Source organism: Gorilla gorilla, chromosome 12 (genome assembly GCF_029281585.2).
Source record: "Gorilla gorilla gorilla isolate KB3781 chromosome 12, NHGRI_mGorGor1-v2.1_pri, whole genome shotgun sequence".
NCBI lineage: Eukaryota > Metazoa > Chordata > Mammalia > Primates > Hominidae > Gorilla > Gorilla gorilla.
This window is the reverse complement of record NC_073236.2, coordinates 74,768,619-74,783,538: the sequence shown is the minus strand read 5'-3', so window position 1 is coordinate 74,783,538 and position 14,920 is coordinate 74,768,619. Positions and strand designations below refer to the sequence as shown.

Here is a 14,920-nt window from a genome sequence, read left to right as displayed (position 1 = left end):
GGAGAGGCCGGCGAGCTCTGGAGAGGAGAGCGGGCCGCGCGGGGGCGAAAGCGCCACCCGGGAGAGAGGGACCCTCCCCTCTCCTCCCTTCTTCCCCCCTCCCCTCCCCTCCCACAGTCCTCAGGAGGAGGAACGCCGCTGCGTTCTAAGTTCTCCCGGGCCCTCTGGCCCCGAGGACTCAGATCCCGGCCACGGGAGAGGGCCCGGCAGGTGCCAACGAGCCCGGGCGGTCCTTCAGCCCGCACTTCCCCGCGGTCGCCCGGAGCCGGCCTCCGTTAGCCGGGCGGGTAGGCGGCTATTGGCGCCAGGATTGGCCGGCGCCGCCCGCGCCCCCGCGGCCTCGGGTGGAGCCTCCCGCCCGGCCGCCCCCTGCGGCACCCGCGACACGGGTGGGGACCAGAGGCTCCCGGCGGCAGCTCCCGGGCTGTGATTGGCCAGCGCCGCAGGGGGCGGGACGGCGGGCGTGAAGTGGGCGGGCTGGGGCCGCTCGCGCTCCCTCCTACTTCCCCCTCTGCGTCCGCGTTCGCGGCTCCCGTTTGCATCATCTCCAGCCGGCGGCTGCTCCAGGGAGGCTGGGCGCGATCCTCTCCGCCCGCGGCTCCAACCCGCACTCTGCGCCTCTCCTCGCCTTTCTCGCACCTGCTCCTGCGCCAGGCCGGGAGACCCCCGGGGCGGCTTCCCAGAACCTGCGGAGCACAACTGGCCGACCGACCCATTCATTGGGAACCCCGTCTTTTGCCAGAGCCCACGTCCCCTGCCACCTCTGGCTCGGAGCGGCGTGTAGCGCCATGGAGAAGAGCAACGAGACCAACGGCTACCTTGACAGCGCTCAGGCGGGGCCTGCGGCCGGGCCCGGAGCTCCGGGGACCGCGGCGGGACGCGCACGGCGTTGCGCGGGCTTCCTGCGGCGCCAAGCGCTGGTGCTGCTCACCGTGTCCGGGGTGCTGGCGGGCGCGGGCCTGGGCGCGGCGTTGCGCGGGCTCAGCCTGAGCCGCACGCAGGTCACCTACCTGGCCTTCCCCGGCGAGATGCTGCTCCGCATGCTGCGCATGATCATCCTGCCGCTGGTGGTCTGCAGCCTGGTGTCGGGCGCCGCCTCCCTCGATGCCAGCTGCCTCGGGCGTCTGGGCGGCATCGCTGTCGCCTACTTTGGCCTCACCACACTGAGTGCCTCGGCGCTCGCCGTGGCCTTGGCGTTCATCATCAAGCCAGGATCCGGTGCGCAGACCCTTCAGTCCAGCGACCTCGGGCTGGAGGACTCGGGGCCTCCTCCTGTCCCCAAAGAGACGGTGGACTCTTTCCTCGACCTGGCCAGGTAACACTCTCCACCTCTCCCAGGGCCCAGTGGGAGACGCCAGCTGTCGGATGCCCTCCAGTTCATACACCCATATGCTTATACACTCCTAAGAGTTAATTCTTAGCTGGCTGCTGGTGGCGCTTAACGTTTTAAAAATATCAAAATGACGTCTGGAGTCTTTGCGTGCTGACCACACCTTTGCAAACAGCTGGGGCGCACCGCACAATCGAAAGAGCAGGGCCGCATCTTTGAGCAAGAACCAGTCCCCACCGTTAGGTGGGCGTTTGTTAGGGAAGAGCCAGCCGCCCCGCCTGTTCTTTACTCCTTATACTCTCGCGCTGCTCTCCCCGGTAAAAATGTTCCGACCACGCCCCAATGGCTTCGCCTCATTTTCTCCCACATGGTGCCTAAAAGCTTCTGGGAGCATTGGTTAAGTTTTGCCTCTTGGGTCATCCGGCTTGCAATCTATGGCCTTCTCGGTTACAGTGCTTGGCTGCGAAGGAAGCTGGCAATTTTCTGCAGTTATCAGTGGACCCACGGATAATAGGGCTGGGGTTAGTTGAGTGAGACATATTGCCCAGAAATATGCCTCTCCTGAGGGCTTGGGGCTTGGGACAGGTTGCTGTCCACCCCAGTAAAGACCACGGCAGAGTGCTGTGTTTCAAAGGCCTTTCTTTGTGCGAAAGTGTGAGTTCTAGAGGGGAGGGAGAGAAGCATCTTCACTTAGTTTTGCCTGCTTTTTGTAATTCTTAGAAGTTGCATTTCATCCTTTGAGATGATGTAGTATCCTTTCTGTGACTTATCCAAAACCTTGGTCTCTCCTGGTTTCTCCATTAGCCCAAAGTTCACAAATGTGGAAACTGCAGCCTGGAGGCATTTACTGATTTAACCAGGTTCAGTTGAGTGAGGAGTCCAGCTGGCTCCTTCTCCAGATTTCTGATGATTTTGGATTCTGAGCCTTGGAGTTATTAATATATTTTGTCTTGAGTTATTGAGGCAAAGCTCCTCATTGCTGAGGTTGTGAAAAACAGCAAACCCTGGGCAAAGTGACTTGCCTTTCCAACTGTTTCCATTTCTCCTTCTGGAAAATGTGATGGCTGTCTGCACTTAAGAGAGAGATTGTTCACTTAAAACAACAAAAATCTAGGACATCCGTATTTAAAAACAAACAACAACAACAAAAAAAAAACACTCATGAGGGAGACCAAAAGTTCTTGCCAAAAGGGCAGATAGTGGTGGCCCATTAGGACTTTTAAGGGGATCACAGCTTTTTTTTTTTTTTTTTTTTTTTAAGAGTCTGGGTCTTGCTCTTTTGCCCAGACTGGAGTGCAGTGTTGGGATCCTAGCTCACTGCATCCCCGAACTCCTAGGCTTCAGTGATCCTCCTGCCTCAGTCTCCAGAGTAGCTGAGATTACAGGTGCACACCACCACACCCAGCTAACTTTTTGTTTGTTTGTTTGTTTTTTGAGACGGAGTCTCGCTCTGTCACCCAGGCTGGAGTGCAGTGGTGCGATCTCGGCTCACTGCAAGCTCCGCCTCCTGGGTTCACGCCATTCTCCTGCCTCAGCCTCCCGAGTAGCGCGTGCCACCACGCCCGGCTAATTTTTTGTATTTTTTAGTAGAGACGGGGTTTCACCATGTTAGCCAGGATGGTCTCGATCTCCTGACCTCGTGATCCACCCGCCTCGGCCTCCCAAAGTGCTGGGATTACAGGCGTGAGCCACCCCGCCCGGCCCCAGCTAACTGTTTAAATTTTTTTAGAGATGGGGTTTCACTATGCTGCCCAGGCTGGTCTAGATCACAGCCTTTGTTCTGTGACTGGCAGCTTGATATTTGGAGTCCAGACACTTTTTAAGTTTGGAAACTAACTTTTAGGTGAGTGCTGAAAAGAAGTCTCCTGAGGTTGAGAGCACCTTTAGCCTATTACCTGTAGGAGGTCGGTCAGCTTTCTCAGGGAGGAAAGGCAATAATGGGGTTAAAGGATTATTCTTTGCAGGGATCTGTGGCCCAGGGAGGGAGAATGGATGTTCAGCTCTGCCCTGCTATGGTCCCGCACCGGGAGCCTCAATAGGATCTTTTAACTCCAGAAGAGGGGGCAGTGGTGGTAGGGGGTACCTCATTACCTCCAGCTCCAGAAGGGACTTCTTGTTTCCTGATCATGGTTTTCTAGTTTTAGACCCAAGCCCCTTCACCTCCTGCTTCTGACATGGATGGTGACCCAGCGTCATAGCTTAGTAGTGTGGGTGCAACTTTTCAATGACTTGGGCTGCACCTGCATGGAGGGCTAAGAGAGGCTTTGTTGTGGCTTGCTGGGGATAGGTAGTGCTTCACAATTCTTCCAACAGCCAACTTCATCTAATCCAGCAGCTCACGGATAAAGGTGGGGCAGGTGGTATATCCCATTTTATGACTGAGGAAACTGAGACAGAGATTAAGCGATTTGCTCAAGGTCATGGAGTGGCTTATAAAGAAGAGATTAGAAGGACTGTGGGTCTCCTACCCCACAGTGCAGGGTTCTCTCTATTTCTCCTAATCCCTCTTCCTCCAAGTCAACATGCCTTAGTAATGTCACCTGCCTAGTCTAGTGTGGCTATCTCAGAAATGCTTTCTCCGGGCCCAGAGAGGAACCAGGTAGGCATATGACTGGGTAAAGACAAATGCCCCTTTCCTCCAGCCAGTGTGGAGGCTGAGCTCCTCAAGTGAAGGAAAGTATGTGTGCACCGCTGAGGTTTGGTCTCAGGCTGAGCAGCTTGTGAAAGGAAACTAAGTCTCAAGCCACCCGGAAACACTTCCTGAGTCTGGAGAGTCTCTGACATCAAAATTAAAAAATTGCTTCCTTCAAGGAAACTTCATGGATGTGGATTTCATGTGACTCTGGGCATCTTCTTTGGAAAGGCAGTGCCCCATTCCTTTCTTCCTAGGGGCACGTGAATGAAATGAGACTCTGCCAGTAAACACCTCAGTTATCCAGCAGGCCCTCTCGAGGTAGCTGCTTAGAACTTAAACACCTGAAAGAGTGGGAAAGGCCTCTGATGAGTCAGCATAGCTGCTGCTGAGGCTTTGTGCTAAAGTCCATGCCCTTTCCTGATGGTAAAGTGCCCCCAAATCCCCCAGGATCTCTCTGTCATGATTTCTAATTTGGTTTTTAAAGCTGGAACTACAAGTCAGAAAGAGATGAAGCTAGTAGGTACTCATTATATGTGTATATGTTTTTTTAAAATTCAGAATGTCATTGCTGAGTGGTTTGATTTCCCAGCACACAATGGATTAGAAGTAACAATGTAGAACAGAGAATTGGGATGAGAAGGCTGGCGCTAGAAGCACTGAGAAGGGATGGCCAATAGTAGCTGGCAGGTGGAAGAATCATAGTCTCTTCCTGAGCAGCCCGGAGTTCTGTGCCTGGGAATCCAGAACAGTATAGGACTTTGAGAACCATGTGTGACCTAAGTGGTTGACTTGTGGCTTTTCATCCAAAATGAAATGGTTGGGCACCAAAGAGACAGAAACAGGTTATCAGGAAACTAGTCATTGTGGAACTTCTTGGTCCCTAACAATGCTTACTGGTTGTGGGACATGTCCATAACTTTTCCATTCCTTGGTTTCCTCATCTTTATCATGGGAATCATGATGGTACCCACCTCGCAGGATTGTTCTGAGGGTTAGCTGGGTTGTGTCTTAGAGCTCTAAAGCTCTTCTGGGTTCTAAAGCTGTTAGAACAGTGCTGGCCCAATATACCTGTGCTCTTGTTATAAATAGAGTGATTGGGTTTTCCAGTTCACCTGAGCTAATGGGGATGGTCCTCTTTCCGTAACCTGAAATAAATGAGGGTAGATGGGAAGAAGAAGAATGTTTAGGGGAACTCAAGATGACTTGAAGCTAATGTAGTCTTTAGGTGTATTGGGAACCACACGGCATCTGGAGGAGAAGTGAACATAACTGACTATGTTTTAGACTACTAACTAACAGAGTCACACTATGGAAAATTTGGAAAGGGAGAGAAGTCAAAACTAAACACAGAAGAGCCTTCCATTCTGAAATGGGACAGAAGTCCCCACAGATTCTCACTGACATTCCGGTTTCTTTTTCCCCTGCCTTACATGCTTATGATCTCCAGTTGACCTCTGCTATAAATTGAAGGGATTGAGGCAAATGGTTTCTAACATTCCTTTGGGCTCTAAAGTTTGTAGTTTTCAAATGGAGAACCAGGGTGTAACTGCCAAGGAGGCAGGTAGGGACAGAGCCTAGGCCCAGGGCTCTGGTCTGTGCTGGCAGCCAGAAGAATGGCCGAGGGCCACCATCTTGCAGTAGCATAGTAGGGTGTGGCCATGTATATGGTAAATACAATTAGGATTTTGTCTGTTGCCCAGTTTTCTAGGGTTTTTTTCACTGCTCATGCTAATTTTCTTAATAGCAAACCATGCTCTGAGCCTTTCCCTTCACAGAGGGAGGTGTGCTGGACTTACCTCCTTCTCAAGGACTGGTGTGAATATGTATGATGCTTCTCAAGCTGCAAAGAACACATTACTTGAATAGTGCAAAAAAAAAAAAACTATCAGAGACTGAGATTTAATATTAGCCCCCTGTGCTTGCCTTGGCAGCACATATACTAAAACTGGAACAATAGAGGAGACGAGCGTGGCCTCCGTGCAAGGATGACACACAACGTGATGTTCCAATGTGAAGCGTTCCATATTTTTTAAATTAAAATAAATAGTAATATTAGCCACCAGATGGCAAAGTTGAGGAGTGAGTTGTGAACAATTTCTTTACATTATTGACTGTGGCGGGTTGTAACTATGCCCATGTCTCTTCTATAGGCAAGATGAAGACAGCACATCTAACAAGGATCCAAATTAATGGCATTGCCTCAGCCTAACTAGTGATGAAAGGAAAATAATAGCAGCTTGTAATTTTTTTTAAAAAAAGATTTTCACTTTTGACCATTTCTTTTACCACCCAGGAGGACACCTGAATAGTTTAGAGACAGAAAAAAGCATCAACCTAGGGAGATGGGTAGTGATGAAGAGCAGACACTAAAGCCAACCACCTGGGTTTGAAGCCCAGCTCTATGACGTACTTGCTGTACGTGCACAAGTCGTTTGTCCTCTCTGTGCCTGAGTGTCCTTATCTGTAAAATGAGACTAGTGAGACCTACAACTAGAATGGTTGTGAGGATTAAATGAGTTAATATATGAGTGCTTTGCTAATATTCTAGTGTGTCCCACCCTCTCAGGGACAGCTGAGGGCTATTTGATATGAAGCATGAGTGCTGCTCTTAACCTAATTTCCCCCAAAAGATCCCCACTCCAGGGGTTCAGCCTTACCCTTTCCAGCTGGAATCTAAAACTGGATGGAGGCCTTAAAGAGAGGATGGATTCACACCCCCATCATCAGAGTGCAAGTCCACCAGCCCCAGCCCTTCCTCAGCTCAGCCTTGTAGGGGGTACCAAGATCTGAAGGGTCACATCCCTGTTAACTGGCTCTGTTACAATAAATACTAGCGATAATAAATATTTATCAGGTGTACATACCATGCCATATCCTGTTCTGAAGAGTCTTTGAAATTTTAATAGATTTGGTAAAGAATTTTTGAACTTAAATAAAAGGAAATAATTCTGGAACAAAATATGCCCAAGCAAAAGTAAATTGTTTTACATTCTTTTCATATAGAACGGAGAAATGCATACCACCCTTGACAATAGGATCAGAAGAACAAACAGTATCAGATGTTACAGAAAGAACGTTTTTGAAGTTTTTCACTGTGTGAGCTGCATGGGTCTGCACAGCACCTCCCACAGTGGTTCTGCATTGGCCAGTTCAACCTCATTTCATACCAGTTTTCTGTTTGTTTTAAGTAATGTATTCAAAGAGTCTCATAGCGCTGGAAAAGCTTGTTCATTCATTATCTCCTGGCTTGGACTGACTTGGGCCTCTAGATTTAGTAGTGTATCTTAGAGGTTTCACACATGTTTTTAATTTTGACCTACCATAAAAAGTACATTTTACATTATGGCATCCACACTATACCCGCCCCCCAACTCCCACATACTCAAACCAAAACACAGGTTCCACCAAACAATATTTTAAGTGTGATACATACTGATATTTTTGTCTAATGTATTTCATCTTTTATAAAATACTGGTTAAAGCCAATACATTGATTTAATGGTCTACTGATATTTGAGAAACTTTGGCCTAATACATATGTAATTCAAGTAGATCTCTCAGGATCAAACAACAGAAAAAGGAAATATTTGCAAACTTGAATAAGATGAGGAGCTCAGTGCTTAGAAGCATCCTAACCCCAGTGAAAGTGGGTGATGTGCAGAGGCGAACACAGGATGACCATTTGGTCCTCCTGACTTCTGGACTCTGGATTTCAGTACTCTACATCTGGGCTGTCCAATACAATAGACACTAGCCACATGTAGCTATTTAAAATTACTTCAAATGTAAATAAAACTTAAAAATCAGTTCCTTGGTGGCACTAGCTACATTTCAAGTGCTCTATAGTCCAACATGGCAGCACAAATGCAGGCATTTCAGTTGGACGGTGCTGGCCTAGATGGAGCAGAAATGGGAGATGCTCAGTGACTGGGCATTGGTGTCTCTATGTGCTAAATGAGGGGATAGGACTGGATCACCTCTAAAATACCTTCCAGCTCAATGTCTCTGATTTCAAAAGCCCATGAAGCTACTGTGTGAACATGAGGAGTTGGGAAAAATGCCTGAAGACAGAGCTCTGGGAAGCAAAACTGTTTGCCAGAGAGGCAGCTGATCCCGGATTAGAAGAGAGCTCAGGAGTAAGAACCAGAGTTTACCGCAGCATCTGTGTCTGAAAGCCAAAGGAGAGAGGGAAAGTAGAGGACAGAGAAACATGTTGCTTTATTCCGGCAGCCTCATCTCCTTGCCCTTGGTGACAGCAGGAGGGCACTGCTCCTGCTCCTGGTCTGTGGCAAGCAGAGGATGAAAGCGAAGGAGGATGCTTTCTATGGTGCTTCAGCTCACTGCCACCAGGAGAGCCCTTCCCAGAGATTGTTATCTGAGAAATGAGCTGTATAATCTAAAAAACAGTTCAGCCCTCCCATTGAATGTACGTATTTTTTAGTTGGAAAATCTCTAACAGTTATTACCATACTTTTTTATATAAGTTTTTAAACAATTTCAAGGTATGATTTATATACAGTAAATGCACCTACTTTAAAGGTACAGTTCAATGAATTCTGACAAATGGATAACTCATGTGACCACCACCACAATCAAGATACTGAACTTTTCCATCACCTATGACTCTTCTCAGCAATCCCCATTCTCCACCCCTGGCCTCAGGCAGCTGACCTGCTTTTTATCACTATAAATTAGTTTGGCTTTTTCTAGAGTTTCATATCAACGGAATCATTCAGTATGCACTCTCCTTTGTCAGTCTTGTTTTGCTCAGCACAGTGTTGCTGAGATTATCCATGTTGTTGCGTATATCACTTGGCTCCTTTTTATTGCCAAGTGGTATTCCGTTGTATGGAGTTTTCATAATCTTTGTATCCCTTCATCTGTTGATGGACATTTGGGTTTTGGACTATTATGAATAACGCTGTTATGCATATGGTTCCTTTTTGCAGGCATATATTTTTATATTTCTTGGGTAAATATCTAGGAGTGGGCCGGGCGTGGTGGCTCACGCCTGTAATCCTAGCACTTTGGGAGGCCAAGGTGGGCAGATCACTTGAGGTCAGGAGTTTGAGACCAGCCTGGCCAACATGGTGAAACCCTGTCTGCATTAAAAATACAAAAATTGGCCAGGCGCAGTGGCTCACGCCTGTAATCCCAGCACTTTGGGAGGCTGAGGGGGGCAGATCACGAGGTCAGGAGATTGAGATCATCCTGGCTAACATGGTGAAACCCCGTCTCTACTAAAAATACAAAGACAAAATTAGCCAGGCGTGGTGGCGGGCACCTGTAGTCCCAGCTACTCGGGAGACTGAGGCAGGAGAATGGTGTGAACCTCGGAGGCAGAGCTTGCAGTGAGCCGAGATCACACCACTGCCCTCCAGCCTGGGAGACAGAGCAAGACTCCGTCTCAGAAAAATAAATAAATAAATAAATAAATTAGCCGGGCATGGTGGTGCACACCTGCAGTCCCAACTATTCGGGAAGCTGAGGCAGGAGAATCTTTTGAACCCGGAGGCGGAGGCTGCAGTGAGCCAAGATCTGCCACTGCACTCCAGCCTGGGCAACAAAGTGAGACTCTGTCTCCCAAAAAAAAAAAAAAAAAAAAAAAAATCTAGGAATGGAATTGGTGAGTCCTATGGTAAGTCTATGTTTAACTTTATCAGAAACTGTCAAAACACATCACATTTTTCTTAGGAACTTGATTTTTGGGGGGCAGAAGTTGCTCTTTTGCTTCTGGACCCCTCTGTTCCCATTGGATTTTGTAGACTAGATATTGTAGACAGTCTGAAAACAGGTCGGTGTGCCAGTGGCTGTTAGGTGTAGAAGTTCTGGGTTAAGGACAGGGCCTGTTCTGGGTGAGATGTTACTGGGTTATTGCTTGTATGAAGAGATTGGGCAGGACAGATAGACAGAATTAAACAAATAGTGTTGTGCTCTTTAGAAGAGAATGCATTTCAAGGCTGTGGGAAAGGCTGTGCTTGTACCAATTGAGGAAACAGCTAATCCCTGAAGGATGTGAGGTATTTGCCGGGGGAAATTGTTTCCCATGAGGAAAGTGGAGGTCTTCTAACCCAACTCTTTTCTGAACTTCCCGGTCCTCATGGAGAGAGAAACTTAGAGCAGCTCAGTCTGTCAACAACTGAGGATTGTTGTGTGGTGGATACAGAACAGAGAGACTTTGGCACAGGGCCCCTTGCTGCTTCTGACTAGGGCAGAAAATGGAAATGAAATGCCAAAGGTAGCCCCCAAGACTGAAATATGTAAGAAAGTTGCTTTGTAATGGAAATAATAACAAATGTAAGTTGTTATTCATCTATACTCTGAAAACTAGCCAATATAAGTTGCTAGTCTGTTTCTACTTTTTAAAAAGTAAATACAGCTGTGATAAGAATCAAACTTCTGGTCACAGTTTTGCAACAATTTAATTCAGCTAAAGATTAATTTTTTCTGCTTAAATGCAGACATGTACTCTGGTATTCTCTAAATATGCTAAAAGCAATTCAGGTTCTATGGACAAGTTTGGGAAATGCTGTGTTGCAGGCTGTGTATGCTGGCCGTCCTGTGAGAGCACCCTAAGTGTTCTAATGCATTGATTTTTGCATCTTATTAACTTTGTTGGCTGATATATTGCTGCATAACAAACTACTACACATTTAACAGCTTAAACAGCTTAAAATCTCACATATTTACTATCCTACAGTCTCTCTGGGGTCAGGAATCTTGGGACAGTTTAGTTGGGTCCTCTGCTTCAGAGTCTCTTACAAGGCTGCAGTCGAGGTGTTGGTCAGGGCTAGGTTCTTACCCGCAGGTCCACCTGGGGAGAGATTCACCTCTGAGGTCATGTTGTTGTTGGCAGAATTCAGTTCCTTGAAGTTTGGACTGGGAGCCTCATTTGGCTCTTGGCTGGAGACCACCTGCAGTTTCTAGTCTCGTGGGCCTTTCTAACATAGCAGCTTGCTTCATCAAAGTATGCAAGCAGAAGACAATAAGAAGAGTCAGCTAGCACAATGGAAGCTACAACCTTATGTAACCAAATCATGGATGTGACATCCCATCACCTTTGCTGCATTTGTTCATTAGAAGCAAGTCATAGGTCCACCCAGACTAAAGGGATTACCCAAAGGTGTGAATACCAGGAGGCCATCTTAGACTCTGCCTGCCACAGCTGGGTTGCAGCCAGACCTGCCTACCTCTGAAACCCAATGCACTGCAAATAGTTGCCTGGAGATCCTGGTGAGCAACCCAGCTTCTTACAGAAGTAAGAATTAGTGGATAAGTTTGACACAAATTGTTAAGAATGATCCAGAGTCTTTTGCTCTTCTAGACTTACTCTTCTTGCAGGAAGTAAGAACAAATGGACTGTCAGCTGGAATAGAATTTCTTGTATATCAAGACCAGCATCCTACACAGAGCCCTCAGTAAAACTATTTGCATGAGCAGATTTTGGGCTCCATCAGCTCGATTGCCCTACTTTTATAACAAATGTTTATAATATCCTTAATTCTAAGATGAAATCCATAAATAAAATGTCCCTGCCCACATAATTTCAAAATATCAGTATGATGTAACTGTAATATACAAAAGGAAAATAATTATAACAAAAACAATGTGTCTCAATATATACATGCTCTAACATAAAGTGGTTGAATGCTTACTCCTGAACTCAGAATCACTGCTAATGAGATAGTTATAAATGCAGACTGTTACTTGACACTGGGTGTGGAATTAGGGACTCAGATTCTACAATTTGCACTGGTGGTGTGATTTTCCAGGAAGACAATATTTGGAAACATTCTGAACAAAGAAAAACAAAAACCACCCCATAATTTATAAGGAGTTACACTTCTGGAAAATTCAGTGTATGTTCAAATTGTGAAAAACAGAACCTTGTTTTGGAATTAGTTTAGTCTTGAGTAATTATAGATAAGGTTTATATCTACAGGTATGTCATGCAAGACATTGGAGGGCCTTGAGATAATTCATTATACAGGACTCTACTGCATTTAACAGGACAAATGTGTGGGACCTGGCTTTTCTCCCTACACACTCCCCCCAATTGGGGAATGCCTCAATTTTGCAACAACAAAAACGCCCTTGGATTTCACTAGTGAGCAGTGACACTTGACATTGCAAACCACTGCAATGGTGCCTAACCTCTAGGTGAGAGGAAAGCAATGCAGTTATAGACTTGGTTGGACACCATTAAGTTCAGATATCAAGGAGTACCATGAGAGAGATGGAAATGAAAATCAGTGGCTTCAAAGTATCTACTGTGGCCCAGCAGCGCAGGCACAGTTAGGGTGCTTAAATCAAGCAAAAGATGCAGTGTCAGCTAGGGGTGGAGAGAGAACACTGTGTTAGGGTTTTAGAAGTGGACATCTCAAAGCAGATACTTTGCACACTGAATTTTAAGAATACTGATGAAGACAGTTACCATGGCTCACGCCTGTAGTCCCAACACTTTGGGAGGCTGAGGCAGGAGGATCACTTGAGCCCAAAAGTTCAAGGCTGCAGTGAGCTGCAATCACACCACTGCACTCCAGCCTGGGCAACAGGGACCTCATCTCTAAAAAATTGTTTTAAAAGAATACTGACAGAATGCTTTCTTTTCCAACAGAAACCTGTTTCCCTCAAATCTTGTGGTTGCAGCTTTCCGTACGGTAAGGCTTGATACTTTGCTAAAAATATGAAACTTTGATGGAAGAAATGTATCAATTACTGCTATAGAGTTAGGTAAGGTAGAACAGGGAGAGATGGTGGTGTTAACAAAACTTGGTAAGACTGGCCTAAACTTTTATAAATGGGTACCTAGAGTTAAAAAACAACAACAAAATAAATAAATAAAGACTGAACAAACAAAACTTTCCAAAATGTCCCACTGGTTCCAAAATTTGTTTGCATTACCTAAGAAATACCCTCAAATCACATTTTGGGGATGTCTTAAATATTATAGACTTTTTTAAAAAATACACTTTTATCTTTTTTTCTGACTATAAAGATAATATGTGCTCACTGCAAAAAAAAATTAAAATACAAAGAAGTGTCAGAAAACAAAAATCATCCATAGTCACTGTCTAGAGCTACCCATTCTTTTGGTATACCTCTTTCAGATATGTTTTTTCTATGTGTGTATACACATACATTTTAAAAATAAGCATACAGGCTGGGCGCAGTGGCTCATGCCTGTTATCCAAGCACTTTGGGAGGCCAAGGCAGGTGGATCACTGAGGTCAGGAGTTCGAGACCAACCTGGCCAACACGGTGAAACCCCATCTCCATTAAAGATACAAAAATTAGCCAGGTGTGGTGGCGTGTACCTGTAATCCCAGCCACCCAGGAAGCTGAGGCTGGAGAATTGCTCGAACCTGGGAGTTGGAGGTTGCAGAGAGCCAAGATCACACCACTGTACTCCAGCCTGGGCAGCAGAGTGAGACTCCATCTCAAAATAAATAAATAAATAAATAAATAATAAAATAAAGATAAGCATACATAGTATGTACACACACTACACGTGTTGCTTCATAGCCTGCTGTTTTTTTTTTAAGGCAGTATATTGTGAATATTTTCTCATGTCGGTAGCTACCCTTTGACATAACGCCACGGCTGTAGAGTATTCCACTGTAAGAGTATAACATAATTCTCCTCTACTAGTCCCCTACCGATGGATGTTCAGGTTGTTTCTGGTTTTCCCCTATTTTTTGGCAGTGCTGCAAGTAACAGTCCTGTGACCATTCTTTTTTTTCTTTTTTTTTTTTTTTTTTGAGACGGAGTCTCACTCTGTTGCCCAGGCTGGAGTGCAGTGGCGCGATCTTGGCTCACTGCAGCTCCGCCTCCCGGGTTCACACCATTCTCCTGCCTCAGCCTTCCAAGTAGCTGGGACTACAGGCGCCTGCCACCACACCCAGCTAATTTTTTGTATTTTTTAGTAGAGATGGGGTTTCACCATGTTAGCCAGGATGGTCTCGATCTCCTGACCTTGTGATCCGCCCGCCTCGGCCTCCTAAAGTGCTGGGATTACAGGCGTGAGCCACTGCGCCTGGTCTCCTATGACCATTCTTTACACAGAGAAGGAATATAAATGCCTAGATTATATGGTCTAATCTGATTGCTTTTTACAATGAAAGGCTTTTCTGTTTCTACTTAAACCTCTCATTTTTGTTTTGTTTTGCTTTTTGATCTGCATATAAGCACGGGAGTGACTTGTATATATAATGTGAGGTAGGAAAAAAATATAGGTATATGGGGCTTTTTTTAGTGCCTGTCACAGAGGAGGCGGGTGGGTTTGTTTGAATACCTCTGCCTTTCTGTAACACTGATAAAGCTGAGAGAAATCAGAGCCCAGCAAGGGGAGGCAGAAAGCAGGCCTTCGAGTCTATACTTCCTAATTGCCTCCTCCTGACAGTTCAAGGACCAGGTGCCCTTCGAAGGGGCCAGGAAGGACTGTACTAACAGATTCCACTTGTTAGTGCATACTGCCACAGGCAGACACCTATGTGCACCATGCAGAAGCATGTGAAATCAACCAGGGGACCAAAGCTAGAGAGACGTCTCACTTCTGATAACTGAGTCCCCCTGAAGACTCAGTTAGATGATGCCATCTTGCCTCACATCCCTGGCTTTCAAGAGTGGAGGCTCAAGCCAGATTAGAAAGAGATGGTAGAAGCAGTCATGCTCAAATAAGTTCTAGAACAAAGTGGGGCATAAATAAATGAATGAAAATAAAATGATACAATGAAAAATGAACTTTGGCATTATGGAGTTAATGCCGAGGTTATTCAAATAATATGACATATAAGGCTGAGGAAATATCAAACTATCAGCATAAAATTGTGCAGCCCTCCTTCTCCAAACCATTGCCCAAAGAACATAAGGAAATTCTCCCTGTTTCCTTGGGACACTAAGCAACCCAGAGACCTCTTGAAGTATCTGCTGACTTGGTCCTAATGTAGCTTTTT

At 46.2% G+C, this 14,920-nt stretch overlaps 1 protein-coding gene and 1 pseudogene across 2 annotated transcripts in view; both read left to right on the top strand.

The window, feature by feature from the left end:
- Nucleotides 1-376: 376 nt before the first annotated feature.
- SLC1A4 (solute carrier family 1 member 4) overlaps nucleotides 377-14,920 on the top strand; it is a 34,595-nt gene continuing 20,051 nt past the window's right edge. Inside the window, exons 1-2 of one of the 2 annotated variants that reach the window (XM_004029323.5) lie at nucleotides 377-1,315; nucleotides 12,583-12,625. In XM_004029323.5, coding sequence (XP_004029372.3) covers nucleotides 789-1,315; nucleotides 12,583-12,625 — 570 coding nt within the window. In that variant the 5' untranslated portion in view covers nucleotides 377-788. The remainder of the gene's footprint in view (nucleotides 1,316-12,582; nucleotides 12,626-14,920) is intronic. The other variant, XM_019021369.4, reaches the window with a different exon arrangement.
- LOC115933608 (uncharacterized) lies at nucleotides 5,881-5,995 on the top strand (annotated as a pseudogene).